We start from the raw sequence: 19,920 nt of genomic DNA, 5'->3' as shown, positions 1-19,920 counted from the left end.
TGTATGTGGTGCTGAGGATCGAACCCAGGCCGCACGCATGCCAGGCGAGCGCGCTACCGCTTGAGCCACATCCCCAGCCCCTCTAGCTTTCATTTAAAGTTAAAAACTGTACTCTTTTTTATGTACCTAACACATTTTTTTTTACAATGAATACTTTTTTCCTTTTCCTGTGTGTTTATTATCAATTTGGTGTACAAGTAGGTTTAGTGTAGTTTAATTGTTTTGTTTCAACGGGAGTGAGGATAATAAGCATCTTAACTTTTCTGTGAACTGTTTATTCAAGCTGTTTTTCTACAGGATTGCTTTTTTTAAAATTTAATAACTCTTTTGTTATATATTAGGAAGATTAGTTCTTTCTCTGTAATCTGAGTAGCAAAAAGTTTTTTCTTAAATTACTTTTACTTTTCATCACCTAAAACAATGCCTGGTACATGATATACATCCAGTGAATATTTATTGAAGATGTGAATACATTCTATGATTTATTTCTTTTTGTCATACAAGTTATTTGTTAAGGGCTGGGGATGTGGCTCAAGTGGTAGCGCGCTTGCCTGGCATGTGCGTGGCACTGGGTTTGATCATCAGCACCACATAAAAATAAAATAAAGATGTTGTGTCCACTGAAAACTAAAAATTAAAAATAAAACAAGTTATTTGTTAAAATGTTTATGTACTTAGATACAGTGGCACACACCTGTAATCCCAGCAGTTTAGGAGGCTGAAGCAAGAAGATTGCAAATTTAAGGCCAAATTAAAGTCTGAGTAATTTGGACACTGTCTCAAAATAAAAATAAAAAGCATGGGGGATATAGTTCAATGGTAGAAGGTCCCTGGGTTCAATCCCCATACTACACAAAAATAAATAAATAAATAAATAAATAAATAAATAAATAAATAAATAAATAAATGCCATAAATGGGACTGGGGATGTAGCTTAGTGGTAGAACACTTTGCTAGTGTGTGAGAGGACCTGGATTTAGTCCTCAGTTCTGACAACAAACAAACAAAAATCCAGAATGGTAGGCCTTATTTAAAGTCTGTGGATTATTCAGGGGGCTTAAATAAGAAGAAATTTTTGTTCTCAAAAAACAAGGGCTGGGGTTGTGGCTCAGTGGTAGCATCCTTGTCTGACATATGTAGGGCACTTGGTTTGATCTTTGGCACCACATAAAAATAAATAAATAAAGGTATTGTGTCCATCTACAATTTAAAAAATATTTTTAAAAATCCAAAACAACAACAAAAAAACAGATGTTTGAATTATTTTTCTGGGGTAGAGGAAAATAATACTGCTGGGAACATTAATTTTTCTTCACTGGAAAGTAATGATGTTTGTTCATTCTTTTTGGTTCCTGTTCCTTAACTTATAATTGCTAATCTTGCACTAGACCATTTTGGCTTTTGAGTATTTGAAATGTGATTAGTCTTTTTATTTTTTTTTTTTAAGAGAGAGAGAGAGAGTGTGTGTGTGTTTTGAGAGAGAGAGAGAGAGAGAGAGAGAGAGAGAGAGAGAGAGAGAGAGAATTTTAATATTTATTTTTTAGTTTTCGGCAGACACAACATCTTTGTTGGTATGTGGTGCTGAGGATCGAACCTGGGCCGCACGCATGCCAGGCGAGCGTGTTACCGCTTGAGCCACATCCCCAGCCCTGTGATTAGTCTTAATAGAGATGTAATAAGTGTAAAATATACACTAGATTTTGAAGACTTAGTATTAAAGAATACAAAATATCCCACTCATTTTTGTATCAATTATCTGTTGAAATGATAATTTGGAAAAACAAGATTAAGTAAAATTAATGTATTGTTAGTCTCATGTATTTGTTTTCATTAATGTTGTCATAGAAAATTTTAAGTTATATGTGGCATGCATTCCGTTTTTATTGGGTAGAATAAATTCACACCCAGAGTCTGGATACTCTTTATTTTAAATTGTTAGTTTTTAAAAGTGTTCAGTAAGCTTGATACATTTTTTAAAATTAGTTAATTAATTTTTTATGTGGTGCTGAGGGTCAAACCCAATGTCTCACATGTGCTAGGCAAGCACTCTACCACTGAGCCACAAGCCCAGCCCTCTTCATTTATTTTTGTGATGAATTTGTACAGTGTCTAATACCAAAGAACTTATAGTTTTTTACTTATTTATTTTGTTAGATAAGTTTTCTTTCTTCTATGAATCAGTGATAGGAGAATATTATCTTCTCATGTACTGGGTTTTTCCTTTTAACAGTGGTGGAACACCTCCTGTTTTTAGTTTTCTATTGCCATCTCCCTCCTAGTTTTCAATATAACCGATTCCCTGCACTTATTTATTCTAAACTCAACCACTTAAAGGTTTTTCAGTAAATGTTGAATTATTAATACATAGAGGTTTTTTAACCTGTTATTTTGGTTTCATAATTGAACTTTTCTTTGATGAAAGGAATATTGTCTTTTGTTCTGTAGTCATTGATGCATTCATTTAACAACCATTAGAAGTCTTGAGTGAAGAGGATTCATAAAGTAAGAGTTCTTGTCCTCAGTGAAATTACCAATTTGCTAGTCATTTGGTGATGTGATGCTGAGAATTGAACCCAGTGCCTCACACATTCAAGGCAAGCACTCTACCACTAAGCCACAACCCTAACCCTGAAAGTTAATATTTATAAGGAATAAATTGTGTTAATTTAGACATGTACCGATTTGAGATAACTTAAAAAATATGTGTATGACTTAAAAATATGAGTCCTGAATATACCACTTGCTAGCGTCTATGAGTTTAGTTAAAATCATATACATTAGGTGCTTAAGTTTCTTCTTCTTTTTTGGTACCTGGGATTGAACCCAGGGGTGCTTAACCACTGAGCCATATCCCCAACCCCCTTTACCCTTCTCCCCCACTTTTAAAATATATTTTATTTAAAGACAGGGTCTCCCTAAAATGCTTTAGGCATTATTAAGTTGATGAGGCTAGTTTTGAACTTGTGATCCTCTTGCCTCAGCCTCCAGGTCACTGGGATTATGGCGTGGCCTGGCAAGTTTCTTCCTTTGTAAACTAGGGATAGTAATAGTAGTTACTTTATAAAAGTTGTGAGACAGTGCCGGGAGGTGCAGAGGGTTGAGGGGAAGAATAGAGGTATTTTGGATTAGACAGAGGGAGGTGAAGGGAGGGGAGTGGGCGTGGGGTTAGGAATGATAGTAGAATGAATTGGACATTATTATCTATGTGCGTATATGATTACATGACCTGTGTAATTCTACATTATGTACAACCAGATGAATGAGAAGTTACACTCCATTTATGTATGATGTGTCAAAATGCATTCTACTGTCATGTATAACTACTTAGAACAAATAAAAAATATATTAAAAACAGTTGTGAAAGTTAGTTAATTTAAGGAGTTAATTAACTAAAGGAATGTATACCATATAGCATCTATGCATTTCTGTCTCTACCTAGAGATGTGTAGTTTTTGTTTTGTTCTTGCAGTACTGGGGATTAAACTCTGGGATGCTCTACCACCTTTTTATTTTTATTTTGAGACAGGATCTTGCTAAATTGCTGGCTTACCTCAAATTTGTGGTCCTCCTGCCTCAGTGTCCCAAGTTGCTGGGATTATAGGCATGTACCACCCCATCAGGCAAGATATGTAGATATTTACTACAATTTTATCAAACATTTTCTATGGTTACTCAGTCATCATGAGTGATGGTATTATATTCCATTCCACATAGGTATCATAATTTAGTTTTCTTTAAGGTTCATTGTTATTTTAGAGGAGGAGTTATCTATTTTTTTAATATTTATTTTTTACTTGTAGTTGGATACAATATTGTTAATTAATTAATTTATTTTTATGTGGTGCTGAGGATTGAACCCACGGCCTCACCCATGCTATGGGAGCACTCTACCATTGAGGAAAGCCCCAAGCCCCCCAGGAGTTATCTATTATTGAACTCAAGTAATAGTTACTCCTTTTTCTTAAGTATCTCTAGTTTTTAAAATCAGAAAGCATTAGATGGGTAGCAAGACTGACCTTTTTTTTTCTGAGATTTAAATTTAAATTGTAAATGAATGAATGTCACTTAAGAAGGCAAGAGCTTTTAATAATCTGTTTTGTGATATGCAAATGGTGTCCAAAAGTTTAATTGCCCTCTTTAAAAGAATTTTTTTGTTGGTTGTTGTTTTTAAGAATTTTTAAAGTAGCTACAGCCTTGTGTTTTTCACTGGGTTTCTTTATGTTGGGAAAATTTTGGCAGATGATATACATTTCTCATTCAAAATCGAGTTATCTTTCCCATCTTGAATTAGGGGAACATTAACATCCAAGTTTTTATTTTGAATTAGCATGTGGGAAATTGTTTCCTGCTAAATGTTTGCCATCAAATGGAGCTTTATTTTTAAAAATTAATGGAGCATGCCAATGTAGCAGCCCCAGAAAAATAGCTAAAGCACAGGGTTACTTTTGGACAATCTTTTAAGTCCTTTTATTGTCGTTTGAATACACATGGATGATAATTCTTTGGAAAACTAAAATATGGTAATTTAGCTGCCAACAGATAGCTCTCAATTACTATGTTTAGTATATGATTACCTTTGATTTTTGGTACTGGAGATAGAGCAAGCAAATAAATTGGTGATGTGAAAACAAAAACACATTCATAGTTAAAATATATTTCAAACTATTTTATACCTTTGTTAGTAAATGAGTTGACATTTATTTGAAATGTCCCCCTTTGTCATTCATTACCAATTATGGTAAGCATGAGAAGACTTAAATAACAAATTGGCTTTATACTTGTGGAAGGTGAATTACAGTTAGGTATCTTTTTGTAAAATGCTATTTTGTTTTAATGCATGATTATATGAAAAATAGGAAATGTTGGGTTAGTGACATTGAGAGTATACTTATTTAACATTTGTGAAGCACTAGTTCAATCCTGAAAAACTGGGGAGTGGGAGGAAGAGAGAGTGAGAGAAAGAAAAGAATAGGAAAATATGGTATTCAATAACAGGTGATTACACTCTACTCATTGCTCCTGTCATATTATTCATACTCTTATGCCATCTGAAATGCTTTCTACAATTCTAACAGCCTGCATTCCCTTGTGTTAAAACATATATTCAATAATTTAAGTTTATCCTTCCTTCCTTCCTTCCTTCCTTCCCTCCTTAGTACTAGGCATCAAACCCTCATGTATGCTAGGCAAGTACTCTGCAACTGAACTTCATCCCCACCCTTTTTTCTTTTGAGGCAGGGTTTTGTTAAGTTGCTCTTAGGCTGGCCTGGAACTTGAGATCCTCCTGCCAAGGTCACCTCAGTAGCTGGGAGTACAGGCATGTGCCACCACATTAGACTTAGTTCCTGTCTCAAAATGGTTTTAAATGTGGAGAACTAGGCAAATGAACAAGTAGGTCTTTGCATTTAAGCCTATTTTAGACTGTTGAATAGATGTACAAGTTCATAGATTGTGTGTTAATCAGAACTTTCTGGGTTACCATGGCAGAAACCATCATTTGAAACCATCTTAAGCAAACAAAACAACCTAGTGGTTTATACAATGAAGAGTTTGTCCTAGAGCATGGTTAGATCCAAATGCTTAATGTAAGATTATCCAGAATACATCTTATTTCTCATTTACCTCTGTTTTCTGCATTCTTAGGCATCTCCTTAAGTAGCGACAAAGATGGGCATAACAGTGCGAGTTTACATCCCATCAGTTTAGCAGTCTCAAAAGTTGCCTTTCCAAATAGTTTCAGCAGAAGTCCTGGTGTTAATACTGATGAGCTGGATTTGGATCCTCCAAAGCATTTGAGGGTGTGAAAATGTGGGGATTGAGAATGGTCCATTTCTGGGCTGGGGTTGTATCTCAGTGATAAAGTACTTGCCTGGCATGTGTGGGGCACTGGGTTCTATCCTTAGCACCACATACATACATATATACATTCATACATAAATGTATTAAGTCTATTTACAACTAAAAAATATATATTAAAGAAAAAAAGAATGGACTATTCCTGTTTTAATTAAATGGGATAAAAGGGAGATAAACAATCTGTAAAAAAGAAGCTAGAGGTCCTATTACTAGATGCAAGGATGCCAACCAAGTAGGCAAAAGGGTTTGCAGTATATCTACCTTGGATACCTAGAAAGCAAGAAAGCCTCTGTTTATGTCCCATGTTTTTTCCCCAGGTAGAGTGTGGGCTTAGCGTGTTCAAGGCCCTGAGTTCCATCCACAGAACTGCCAAAAATAAAGAAAAGAATTGATAAAAATTTTTTGTTGAGCTAAAAACATAAATTTTGATGAGAGTGCTTAGGAAAAGCTTCAGAGAGGAGATGGTATTTTAATTGGGCCCTGAAAGGCAAGTAGAATTTTTCAAGGCACAATGTATAAAGAAAGGAGTCAGTCATTTGAGAAGTTTCTAGGTCAATCATTTGAGAAGTTTGGCAGTGAAAGTAGAAAATTAAAATGAAAGCCACTATAGTCTTAAAACAGAATGTTAAGATTTCCCTCCCCCTTTTCAGTATGGAGGACACTTAAGCATTTTTACGGCAACTAAAGGAGAAATTAACAGTGCAAAAGAGGCAACCACTGATAAAGAAGTATAGGGGAATTCAGTGAGATTAATAAGGATATGAGTGGAGAAGGTAGCCTGAGAAAGGAAAAGTATTCCTTCTAGAGAAGGAAAATGGTCGTGATGGCAGCAGTAGCAGAAGTTAAGACAAAAATGCATTGTTAGTTTTTAAGTGGCTTTAGTTTTATTAATTTAAATGAATGGGTTGTGGTTTAGTGGTACAGCACTTGCCTGAAGTAATTGCCTGAGTTCTATTCCTAGCACTTCAGAAAAAATAAAATAAAAACTAAATGAATCAGAAAAGGTTTATCAGTTACTGCTTTGTAATAAACCATTCCAGAATGATTGTGTGGATTAGCTATCTGGACTGAGTTTATCTGGGTGGTTTCTTCTGTGTCTTACTTTGGGTCAATCATGAGTCTGATGTCATTTGGAGTGTGGTGGATGGTCTAAGTGGTGGCTTTATCACATGTTAGTGGTTTTTGCTGGCTGTTGGCCAAGCTTTCTTTTCTCTCCTACTTCTCTTTCATTCTCAGTGAGTATTAATTCAGATGACAGTAGTTGCAGTTCAAGAGGGAAGAACTCAGTAAGGTCTCTTATGACCTAGTCTTGAAACTCCAACACTATCACTTTTCCCATGTTTTATTGGTCAAAGCAAGTCACAAGACCCATTCAGATTAAGAGAGTTGAGAAATAGAAGTCTATACTAGTGGGACAAGAAAATCATGTTGTAAAGGAATGTGTGTATTCAAGTGGGTGAATTTGTGCCCATTTCCCCCAACTGAACATTTTATTGTGAAGGTTTTCAGTTATAGCAGCTGAGTTGAAACTGTAAAGCAAAATACCCATGTACCTAACATCTGTTCTATTAACATTTTCCTATACTTGCCTTATCACATATTTATCCATCTGTCATCCCTCTGTCCATTAATTCATATTTTTATGCACTTAAAAGTAAGTTGCACACATGAATACTCTGTGTGCAGTATTATCAAGAGTTCGATGTTTATTTATTGTTTTGGGTTTTTGTTGTTGTTGTTGTTATTGTTGTTGTTTTGGTACTGGGGATTGAACCCAAGGATGTTTTACCACTGATCTACATCCCCAGCCCTTTTTTGGGGGCGGCGGTGAGCCTACCAGGGATTGAATTCAGGGACATTCAACTACTGAGCCACATCCCCAGCCCTGTTTTGTATTTTTTTAGAGATAGGGTGTCACTGAGTTGCTTAGTGCCTCGGCTGTTGCTGAGGGTGGCTTTGAACTCATTATCCTTCTGTCTCAGCTTCTTGAGCTGCTGGAATTACAGGGATGCACCACCATTCCTGGCTCTCTGTCCTTTTTATTTTTAATTTGAGACAGAGTTTTACTAAATTGCTTAGGGGAATAGGACTGTGCCTCTGTGCCCAGCCTTTGTCTTTCCTTTTCTCTTGACGTAAAATTTAAGTATAATGAAGCATACAAGTTTCAAGTATACATCATGACTATGTTTTGCAGTCTACTGTGGAAGGTAAAAAATTGGAATAACTTTTCAACAAATATATGAAAGAATTGCAAATAGTCCAAAGACATTACGGGGATATTCCTTGAATACCTCTTTCTGTATGTCCTCATTGTTAACATTTTTTAAATACTTTTTTTAGTTGTAGATTGACACAATACCTTTATTTATTTTTATATGGTGCTGAGGATCGAACCCAGTGTCTCACATATGCTAGGCAAGTGCTCTACCACTGAGGTACAACAGCAACATTTTTTTTTTCCTGTTATTAACTCAACACCTAAATTTTCATTTTTTTAAAATAAGATCTTTTGTTTCTTTCATAATTTATTTTTTAGGTGGACACAATGTCTTTATTTTACATTTATGTGGTGCTGAGGATTGAACCCAGTGCTTCGTGCATGCTAGGCGAACGCTCTACCATTGAGCTATAATCCCAGCCCCCTAAATTTTCATTTGTATTATATTAATTTGAATTTATTTTGGGTTTTTCCCTGTCTCCTTTCATCAGACTCTTCTTGAACATGTATTATAGAAAAACATTCATGTTTGCTAGGAGGGAAAAACATGGGACATAAACAGAGGCTTTCTTGCTTTTTAGGTATCCAAAGTATATTGCAGACTGGATTAGATTAATAATAAATAGCATTTATTTAGTGCTTATGCTCAGGGTCAACATAAGTATTTTAGTTGCATTATTTCATTTAATCTATATGATAATTTTTTTTAAATTCCAGCACTGGGAATTGAATCCAGACCTTCACATATGTTAGGCAAGTACTCTACCTAAGCTACATCCCCTAACCCTTTCTATTTTTTATTTTGAGATAGGTTCTCACTAAGTTATTTATGGCCTTGCCAAATTGCTGAGGCTGACCTCAAACTTGAGATCCTCCTGCTTCAGCCTCCCAAATCACTGGCATTACAGGTGTGCACCACTGTGCCTGACTTAAGGACTTTTTTTGTGTGTATGGTGCTGGGAGTTGAACTCAGGGCCTTGTGCATATGAGGCAAGCACTCTACCAACTGAACTATATCCTCAACCCTGATTTAATGGTTTTTAAAGGAAAAATTTTGATATTATAACTTGACTTAACTGCAGATAATCAGAACAGAAGTGTGATCAAATCTATGTGACAATTTAGTCATAACCTTTGAGTAGAATCTTTTTTTTAATATTGTGTTTTAGTTGTAGTTGAACACAATACCTTTATTTTATTTTTTTAAAATATTTTATTTTTTAGTTGGACATAATACCATTATTTTATTTATCTTTATGTGGTGCTAAGGATCGAAACCAGCGCCCCACATGTGCTAGGCGAGCGCTCTACTGCTGAGCCACAACCCTAGCCCCTGAGTAGAATCTTACAGGTTCTTATGGCCTTAACACTTTTATTATTGTAAGCTACATTACAGTGTACATTTTTAGTAAGTGTAGAATAGTGTAAATTCTTAATCAGTTTTTTTCACATATTTTGATTAAATAATCATTCCTTATCTTACTGACTAGGTATCTAGTTGGCTTTTGAGCAATTTGATAGCAAAAGGCTCACAAATAGCAAAAGGATTGCACCCATTTTAGACTTGCTATTTTCGTAACAGTAAACCCTATCTGAACTCTTGAAAATATGTGACTAGCACTTAAGACGTTTCATGCCAAGAATTCTGCTAAAAGTACCACTGGTTAATGGCAGTCATGTGACAGCTGAAATGAAAACTTTTTAAGTTCATTTATTGTGCCAGCTTTCCTGTTAGGTCAGCAAATGGAATAAAGTCATGTGTGTCTAAACATCTTACTTAACCAGTAGTGTATCAGGTCTTAAGGATTCTTTCATTCAGATTTCACCTAAATGTTCATTTTATTTTATTTACTTGGTAGTGTATTTTTGTAAGTGGCCAGAAATTTTAAATCATATGGGGGTAGGTTTCAAACAAAATAAAATTTATTTATGTTTAGAAAATCTAATTGAGTGTTATTTATTTTTATGTATAGGTCTTGCTATTTTGGAAGCTACGAGAAAAAAGTAGATAGGAGAAGGTTTGGTCTTTTTAGTGGACATGGCTCAGATATCCAGCAACAATGGATTTAAACAGTGTTCTTCACAGCTGGAACCAACAAGAACAAAAGATGTGGACAAACAAGAAGCATTACAGATGGAAGCAGAAGCTTTAGCAAAACTGCAAAAGGACAGACAAGTGACTGACAAGCAGAGAGACTTTGAGTTGTCAAGCAGTACCAGACAAAAAGCACAAGTTTTTAGTAAACAGGATTATGATCTCATGGTGTTTCCTGAATCAGATTCCCAAAAAAGAGCAGTTGATATTGATGTAGAAAAGCTCACCCAAGCCGAGCTTGAAAAACTATTGTTGGATGACAGTTTTGAAAGTAGAACACCTGTATTGCCAGTTACTCCTGTTCTGAGCCCTTCATTTTCAGCACAGCTCTATCTTAGACCTAGTATTCAGAGAGGACAGTGGCCCCCTGGCTTATCTGGGCCTTCCACTTATACTTTACCTTCTATTTATCCTTCAACTTACAGTAAACAGGCTGCATTCCAGAATGGCTTCAACCCAAGAATGCCTACTTTTCCATCTTCAGAACCTATATATTTAAGGCTTCCAGGACAGTCTCCGTATTTTCCATATCCTTTGACACCTGCCACATCCTTTCATCCACAAGCAACTTTACCAATCTATCGACCAGTAGTCAGTCCTGACATGGCAAAACTATTTGACAAAATAGCTAGCACATCAGAATTTTTAAAAAATGGGAAAGCAAGGACGGATTTGGAGATAACAAATTCAAAAACTACAGTCAGCAATCTACAGGTATCTCCAAAGTCTGAGGACATCAGTAAATTTGACTGGTTAGACCTGGATCCTCTAAGTAAGCCAAAAGTGGACAATGTGGAAATAGTAGACCATGAAGAAGACAGAAATGTTCCAAGTTTGCTAGCAAAGGATCCCTGGGATGCTGTTCTTCTTGAAGAACGATCACCAGCAAGTTGTCACCTTGAAAGAAAGGTGAATGGAAATTCCCTTTCTGGGGCAACTGTAACAAGAAGCCAGTCTTTAAATATTCGAGCAACTCAGCTTACTAAAGTCCAGGGCCAAATACAGGTATAGTTTTTTCTTACTACTCAAATTTAGCAGTGAAACATAAGAGTTCATATTTGTGTGCATAATTTATTGGGAAAAAGAAATATTTTTCATTTAGAATTTTATTTTTATTTGCTCCCAAGGATTCTTTTAATTCTTTGGTTGTGTGGCAAATAATTAAATGTGAAGAGGCCAGTTGAAAAATCCCTTACCTTTAATGTTGTCTTTTCTAAGATTATAAAGACCTAATCAGGATCTGATTGTCACCAAGAGGCATTTAAGATCTTTTTTGTCTCTGTTTCCTCATGTAAGATTTCTTCTTTCTCCCCTTCTTCCCTACGCCCCACTTCCTGTCTTGCAATATTGAGGATTGAACCCCTCTACCACTGAGCTACATCCCCAGCCCTTTTTATTCATTTTTTTTTAATTTTCTTAAGATGATACCTCAAAATAATATATGTGTGTCTTGGGAATGTTTAAATCTCATCCTCACTTTATAAGTCTCATTTTCATCACTTTAGTATGAATCATCACTTGCCTAATTAAATTAGCACCTTACCTACTATTTTGGTTTTGGGAGTCAACAAACATCTAGGAAAGGAAGAACAAATTTTGTAGTATTTGTCTAGTCTTGAGATTGAGATGTCAAATATTTTCAGTTTGGGGGGATGGGTAGCTGCCTAGAACTTGGAGATGTTTGGGTTCTGGAAAGTTGCAGACTTAATATCAAAAAAAAGGAAGCCTTTGATGGTGTAGGGAGCTAAGAACAGGCTCAACCCTCCCATTCATAGAAGACAGACCCCCTGATTATCCAGATAATCCAAAATGAGCATCCAGGTCATTTTGAAACAATCCTGCTCTTTATATCTCATTTCTGTATGTATGCATTCACAATTCTACAATGTATGCATCATAGCCACAATAGATAGATTAGCTTAAAGGTAATAGAAATGTTTCTAAATGGCTTTAGTTTATCTCAATGTTTATATATTTTAATTTTTAACCTTAAAATGTCCATTTATATACTAAAGGAAACATTATCCCTGGTGAGCAGAGATTACCATTCCAAATATACTGACTGCAGTTATCTTCTCCTTTTTTTAATTATTAAATTTTTAACTGATTCATAAAAAATAAGTGTCATATGTTTATGGGGTACCATGTAATGTTTTGATGCATGTATATATTCTGTAATGTTTAAATCAGACTAAACATCTTTATCACCTCATTTATCATTTATTTATGGTGAAACATTCAAAATGCTTTCTAGTTTTTTTAAATATGCAGTAGATTATTATTATTTATGTTCACCTCAATGTGAAGTAGAACACCAGAACTTACTCTTATCTATAACTTAGTATTAATTGATTAGTCTTTCTCAGTTCTTTCTTCCCCCTTGTTAAGATACAGTTATCATTTTAAACAAATTGAGGTTTCTGGGTATTCAGGTTATTTCCTGCTCAAAGATCCAGGACTGGAACTCTGATCCAAAAACTTACATGCTTTTTATGTGTTGTACATATTCAAACTGAACTCCCCCACCCTACTTTTTTTTTTTTCCCCAATAATTACTGAGACAGTAGGAAATTCATAAGAATCCTATGAAGCCAGAGTAGTCCATCCCAATTTTATAGTTGAGGAAACTGGGATGCAAAGAAGCTAAGGAATTATTGTTAATATTTTGGTATAATACTGGTATTTCAGTTAGTTGAATGAGCTCTTATATTTTAGGGATGTATATTTTGAAAAACTTACAAAGGTAATCATATTACTTGTAGCTTTAATAAATTGGGATGAGATGTTGGTATTTAAGTTTATAAATGAAACAAGATTGGCCATGTTAATAATTGTTGAAGCTGATGATAGATACATGGATGTTTATTATATTGACCTACTTTGTGTGTGTTTTTGAGAATTTCCATTATAACAAATTAGAGGTCAAGAAAAAGGCAACAGACTATTTGTAAAAAGCAAAGGTCTGATATTCATGTTGTTTTGGGAATAGTACCTTGTTACAGGAGATATTCAGAGAGTCACCTTCTTAAACTTAGTGATAGGTCACAGTTTCCTGCAAAGTTTAGACCTACTCATTTCTGATTGTTGTAGGATTCTTGTGGCGTTGGGGAGAGAGTGTGGAAAGATGTCTTGTCTTTAAAAAACTTTCCCTAAGTGATTCTGATACAACCAGTCTGCTCCCTTGGTGTGGCATTTGGGACCTTTTGACAAGATGACTTAAGTGTCCTCATGCTTCAGGAGCCTATGAAATTGGGAATGTGGCAAGACTAATAATAAAGTATAAAAATAGAGTACCCTGGGAACAGTTTCATTTTAGACCCAAATCCCTAACATAGATTGCTAATGCTTTTATTGTGAAACTCAACTTCCTTTCCCTGCTGCCCTCTTGAATTTAGACTAATCACTTCCAGTTCAACATATGTGTTCTCCACCCTTTCCTTTGGTAGGGGTGTGATACCCGTGTACATTTCCCCGCATACATTTTTTCTTGTTCATTTTTAAAAAATATTTTATTAGTTGTTGATGTACCTTTATTTATTTGTGAGAATTGAACCCAGTGCTTCACACATGCTAGGCAAGCATTCTACCACTGAGCCCCAGTCCCTCTTTTTCATTTTTATTATTTGTCATAAAACCATCGTTATATTTTCTTTATTTGGGTGAAAGTATTTTACAGGAATAATGAAGGTAAGTTGTTTTCTAAAGATAAGATGTTCCCCAACAAGATGTAGGTAATCAGATCACATGGTTGTCACAGAGAACTGCTAATTGCTCAAACTCTAGAAATTTATTACTAGGCTTCTGTGCAGGATCAGTTTTAACAGGAACATGTTCTTAGATTTTAAAGTATGAGGAAAGGATTGAAGAAGTCTATCTGATGCATGACTGAGGTGTTATACAGTTGTTACATTACAATCAATTCTATGAAAACCCTATCTAATAATTATATTTGAGCACTACATTCTAAGAGGGCTCACCAATGTGTTTCAATAAGAGAAGACTACAGTATTCGGGATCTAGAAGTTATACAGACTTTTTGTCGAAGAAATAGTAATTGAATAAAAGTCACTTTCTTGATCTGAGTTTTCTTTATTTATGAAATTGTTGGTTAGACCAGATGATTTCTGAGGGCCTTTTGGGGAATAATAGTTAAATTTTGGAAAGTTGCCATGTAAAAGAGAAAGTGAATTTTTGTTTTGTTTTGTTCTGTATTTTGGACATAGGTTTTCAAGCCAATCCAGGGAGCAGAATATCTGAAAGTCACTATGTTGTTTTAAAATAGAATGAAATACAGAATACTAAAATTTTTAATATATTGAGCATATTTGTGCTACATTAGATGACAATTTGTGCCATATATATTTTGGGAGCAAGAAGAGTCTGGTACTAGGGATTGTGCCTGGTACTCGGGCACTCTACCACTGAGTACATCCCCAATCCTTTATATTTTTCCCTTTGAAATAGGGGCTCACTAAATTGCTGAGGCTGGCCTTGAACTTACCATCCTCTTATCTCAGCCTCCAGAGTAGCTAGGATTACAGGCTGTGCCACTGTACCTGCTTTGTGCTAGATTTTAATCAAGACAAGTGGTAGCAGATGCTGAAAGTTAAAATATGTTGTATAGTAAAGCTTAAAAATAGAGCAAATCCTATTTCTTTATATTATTTCTCCGCATGAATTAAAAAATCAGTTTAGTGCTTAATTTTTAAATTTGGTATCCTAAAAAAAGTAGAACAAGGACTAATGGAGAAGAAAATTTAAGGAGGCAGGTTGGATGGTTAAATATCTACAAAGGAATTTATGAACATCTATTTCATACAGATTACTCTCAGGTTGTAAACAGAAATATTAGCGGCATTCAATCAGAAGCTCGATATGTACCTGTTACATATCCTACAGGAAGGATTTTTGTATTAAAGAGAAGTTCTAAGCCCTTTTATTAATATTAAGATTTCATCTTGTTTGTGTATAAGAAGAAAAGTTTGGTTTGATATAGACCAAAAGGGAGAGGTAAAGGAATATTAATAATTCAGGAAGTCTGTGGCAGAATTCATTGGCATGGAACTTTTAATTTTTCACACATCATTTATCCCTGTCCATTTACAAACTTTTCCCTGAAGTTCATACTTTGTTTGTTGGGAAATAATATTGCAATGCCTAAGGTTTTTTTTTTTTTAATAATTACTTTATGTACTTAAATGTTCATTTCCTGTCAGAAATTTGCTTTGTGGTAAAAATTCAGAAGGGTATTTTTCTTCTCACTCAGCAAGCTTACTTCCTGTTTCCTTCTAGTGTCTTTTGTTTTGTTAATAATAATCTAAATACTTCAGTTCAAATATTTTGTGACCAACACAAGAAGAAACAATACTTAAAACTATCTTCTGGCAATTTAAGTTTAAATTAAACTTTCAGATAATAGCTATGAATTTAGCTACTTTGATCAGTTTTTAAAGGTTTTAGTAATATATCAAATTATTTTTGTAAAAGTGCTTTTGCAAAGTTCTATGGATTTTGGCTCTTTCTAAAAGTTAATTGTATTAACAGTATAAGCATTTATATCCTCATTGGCAGGATATGTATCATTAATTTTAAAGAAGGAAAGTTAAAATATGATTTTTATTGTGTAACCGAGTGTATTTGAATAATTCACTGAAGGAAGTCTCTTTGGAATATCTTTAAAAATCCAGATAAGGATGTAACCAATTTTGTTCTAAATGGTAATTGATATACTTAATGTTTGTGGTACATTTATTGAAAATTTGGTGCTTTGTTCCAACTAATTTCTGAGTGATATGACCCAAACCTTTAAATTCTTATAGGCATGAAGCTTTCCTATACAGTACTCTTGTAACTGCTTTTTCTTTTTTATCACAGAATGTACTGATAAATATTTTGTGAGTTATTTTAAACCTTTATGACTTTCCTTGAATCCCCAAACCTACCTCTACAACCTACCACCTCATCTGTATATATAATATAGATATAGATGTACACACACACACACTTACACACTTATTTATGTGCTTATTTTAACTGAAGTTATGTTAACTCATCCACTTCAAATTTCCCTCTTTTTTTCTGGTTTGGAGGGAAGAGATTCTTTCCATTTTTAAAAGCCTAATCCTTTTACCTTATTGCATTTGTTCCTATTTTCCCAAAGTCATTACTCTTTAAAGAGAAATTTGTACTTACTGCCTTTCTACTCTCTTGCTATCCTTCTGGCCTCATCATGTTAGAGAGACTTCTTTGTGGTAACATTAATACTAATTTCCAATTCAATGACCATCTACTTTCCAAGTGATGAATGTACTTCCTAGTTTTTGTCCTGTGATCTTTGACTCATTCTCCTTTGTCTAGCCTTCCAATGTAGGTATTTTCCCAAAAATTTTGTCTTGGTTATGTTTAAAAACAGATTGTTCTCCCATGGTCAGTACTTTACTTTTTTTTTTTTTTTTGTGCTGGGAATCGAACCCAGGGCCTTGTGCATGCAAGGCAAGCACTCTCCCAACTGAGCTATATCCCCAGCCCCGTACTTTACTTTTGAGACTCTAAAGTACTTAAATTAAAAGCTACTGATCTAGATGCTTGGAGTGATATGATTCCTTGGCTGTCTATGATTAATATGCTATGATGGTTAATTTTATGTGTCAACTGGAGTAGACCATGGACATTTGGCCAGACATTATTCTGAGGATATATATGAGGGTATTTCTGGATGAGATTAATTTTTGAATTGGTATACTGAGTAGGGTAGATCCCCATTCTAATGTAGGTGAGTCTTGTCCAATCTTTTGAGGACCCAAAGAATAATTTAGAATTTTGTTCATCTGACCACCCTCAAGCTGGGACATTGTGTTTTTGTTTTGTTTCTGCCTTTGGACTCAAAACTGCACATTTGTGTCTCCTGTGTCTCTAGTTTGTTAACTACAGATCTTGAAACTTGTCAGTTCCATAATGGCATGAGTTAATTCCTTACAATCTTACAATCAAACTAAATCAATCAACCAACCAATCTCTCTTTCTCTCTCTTGGAGATACCAGTTCTATGCCCCCCAACGTCATAAAGAGACTGTCCCCTGTTGATGGAACTTAGTCCCAAGTCCTATTTAACTAAGGTGTTATTCTTGCAATGTTCCTGATGAATGCTGACAGCAATTAGCAAAGTGAGAAATTTTCCTGAAGAAAATTTATAGAAACCCCAAAACTTTGTTTCTAGCTTGGAAAAGAATTTCTAGAATAGAATGTTGCTGGAATAGAATATTTTCAGATTATGACCTATATGGATTTCCAGACACAACATATTTACTAGAAAACTCAGTATCTTCCCTTACAAACTTCTTCGTTCTTTGGTCCATGTATTGATTATGCCTCTTTCATTCCTTGACACGTTTGAGGGAATGTAGGTATTGCAAATATTAATCATTTGCAGACCTCATGTTTTAGTCTGCTTTGTGCTGCTATGACTAAAAGACCCGACCAGAATAGTTGTATAGAAGGAAAATTTTATTAGGGGCCTCAGAATTTCAAAGGTTGTGGTCCATAGATAACCCCCTCCATTCCTCAGGGCTTGAGGTGAGTCAGAACATCATGGTGGAAGAGTGTGAAAGAGGGGAGCAGAGAAAAAGACTCCATTTGCCAGATACAAAATATACATCCCAGCCAGGAGTGGTGGCACATACCTATAATCCCAGTGACTCAGGAGGCTGAGGCAGAAGCCAGCCTCAGCAACTTAGTGAGCCCTGAGCAATTTAGGGAGACCCTGTCTCTAAACAAAATATTTTTTTTAAAGGGCTGGGAATGTGGCTCAGTGGTTAAGCATCCCTGTGTTCAATCCTTGGTACTAAAAAACAAAACAACAAAAAAATGTGTACCCACATACACATACATACATACATATATACATTCATACATACATGTACCCCGAAGGCATACCCGGAGGGACCCAACTCCTCTAGCCATATTCTACCTACCTTTAGCACCACCCAGTTAATCCCATCGGGATTAATTCACTGATTGGATTAGGACTTTGTGATTCGATCATTTCTCCTCTAAACCTTGCATTGTCTTACATGTGAGCTTTTGGAGGACACTTCACATCCAAACCATAATACCTCACTTTTAAACATCTTGAGCTGGAGGTTGAGGACAAGATGTGTGTATAAATGCAGTAAAAAATAGAAAGCCTAGAGTGCCACATAAGAAATATCTTCAGGATTAATGGAGTAAAAAGATGATTTTATACTTATGATTGCTCATGTGAAGTTGGTGGGTGAAGTGTGGACTTGACTTGAGGAATTAGGTATAAAATTTTCTTATTGTTCCAGAAAGAATGGAGGAAAAAAGTACCCAAAATGTTGATGCTAATATTGAGGGTGAAATAATTGGCAGTCCAGCTATTTTTTTTTAAGAAAAAGAGCTTTATTAGGAAGATGAAAATGATTGTATGTTTAAGTCCAGCTATTTTTTTATGTTTCATGGACAGAACATTTGAGTTAACTTTCCAGATTCTTTTATTACCTTGATGAATGACTAGTTGCTTATTTTAATGTATTTCTGTCATTATCAAAACTTATAACTTAAAAGGAAGTACCAAATTCTGAAAGGCACTGCAAAAACAAAATTTTAACTTGTTCTTTTTAGTTATACATGACAATAGAATATATTTTGACATGCATACTTAGAATATAACTTCCTATTCTTGTGGTTATACATGATATGGAGTTATATGGGTTTTATTCATAAATGAACATAGGAAAGTTATGTCTGATTCATTCTACTGTCATTCCCATTCACATCCTCCCTCACTTCCTCCCATGTCCCCCCATCCTAATCCAGTGAACTTCCACTCCTCCCTCCCCTCTTCCTATTGTGAGTCAGAATCTGCATGTCAGAACATTTGGCCTTTGATTTGGGGGGATTGGCTTATTTTACTTAGAATGATAGCCTCTGGTTCCATCCATTTACTGGCAAAGTCATAATTTCATTCTTTTTAGTGGCTGAGTAATATTCCATTTTGTATATGTACCACATTTTCTTCATCCATTTTTCAATTGAATGGCACCTAGGTTGGTTCCATAGCTTAGCTGTTGTGAGTTGAACTGCTATGAACATTGATGTGGCTGTATCACTATAGTATGCTGATTTTAAATCCTTTGGGTATAAACCAAGGAGTGGGATAACTGGGTCAAATGGTGGTTCCATTCCAGGTTTTCTGAGGAATCTCCATACTGCTTTCCAGAATGGTTGCACCAATTTGCAGTCCCATCAGCAATGTATAAGTGAACCTTTTCCCACACATCCTCACAACATTTATTGTTACATGTATTCTTAATAATTGTCATTCTGACTGGAGTGAGAGGAAATCTTAGAGTAGTTTAGATTTGCATTTCTCTAATTGCTAGTGATGTTGAACATTTTTTTCATATATTTGTTTGATGATTCTATTTCTTCTTCTGTGAAGTGTCTGTTCAGTTTCTTAGTCCATTTATTGGTTGAGTTATTGGTTTTGGTTTTGGTTTTTTTATGTTAAGGTTTTTTTAGTTCTTTATAAATCCTTTGTATGAATTATGTTTATTGATTTCCAAATGTTGAACCAACCTGGTAGAGCATTAATATCCAGGATATATAAAGAACTCAAAAAACATTTTTCCCCCAGAGCAGACCCTTTTGTATTGGGGCAAAAAGGCAACTGCCCCGTGAGTGTCTCTCCCCTGGGCCAGTGGTTGTTTCCCTCGTTTTCTTCCTTTTCTCC

The 19,920-nt window shown here is 35.1% G+C and overlaps 1 protein-coding gene across 3 annotated transcripts in view; it reads left to right on the top strand.

The window, feature by feature from the left end:
- Positions 1 to 19,920, top strand: part of PIK3C2A (phosphatidylinositol-4-phosphate 3-kinase catalytic subunit type 2 alpha) — a 111,414-nt gene that overhangs the window by 14,249 nt on the left and 77,245 nt on the right. For all 3 annotated transcript variants that reach the window (XR_014020498.1, XM_081280906.1, XM_081280907.1), the window contains one exon: positions 10,048 to 11,174. Coding sequence is in view for 2 of the 3 variants with exons in the window: in XM_081280906.1 (XP_081137032.1) it covers positions 10,113 to 11,174 (1,062 nt within the window). In the remaining variant the exon portion in view is untranslated. The remainder of the gene's footprint in view (positions 1 to 10,047; positions 11,175 to 19,920) is intronic.

Source organism: Spermophilus citellus, assembly GCF_964194105.1.
Source record: "Spermophilus citellus genome assembly, chromosome: 2".
Classification (NCBI taxonomy): Eukaryota; Metazoa; Chordata; class Mammalia; order Rodentia; family Sciuridae; genus Spermophilus; species Spermophilus citellus.
Note: the sequence above shows the minus strand (reverse complement) of the source record. Positions and strands in the feature narration are given on the sequence as shown.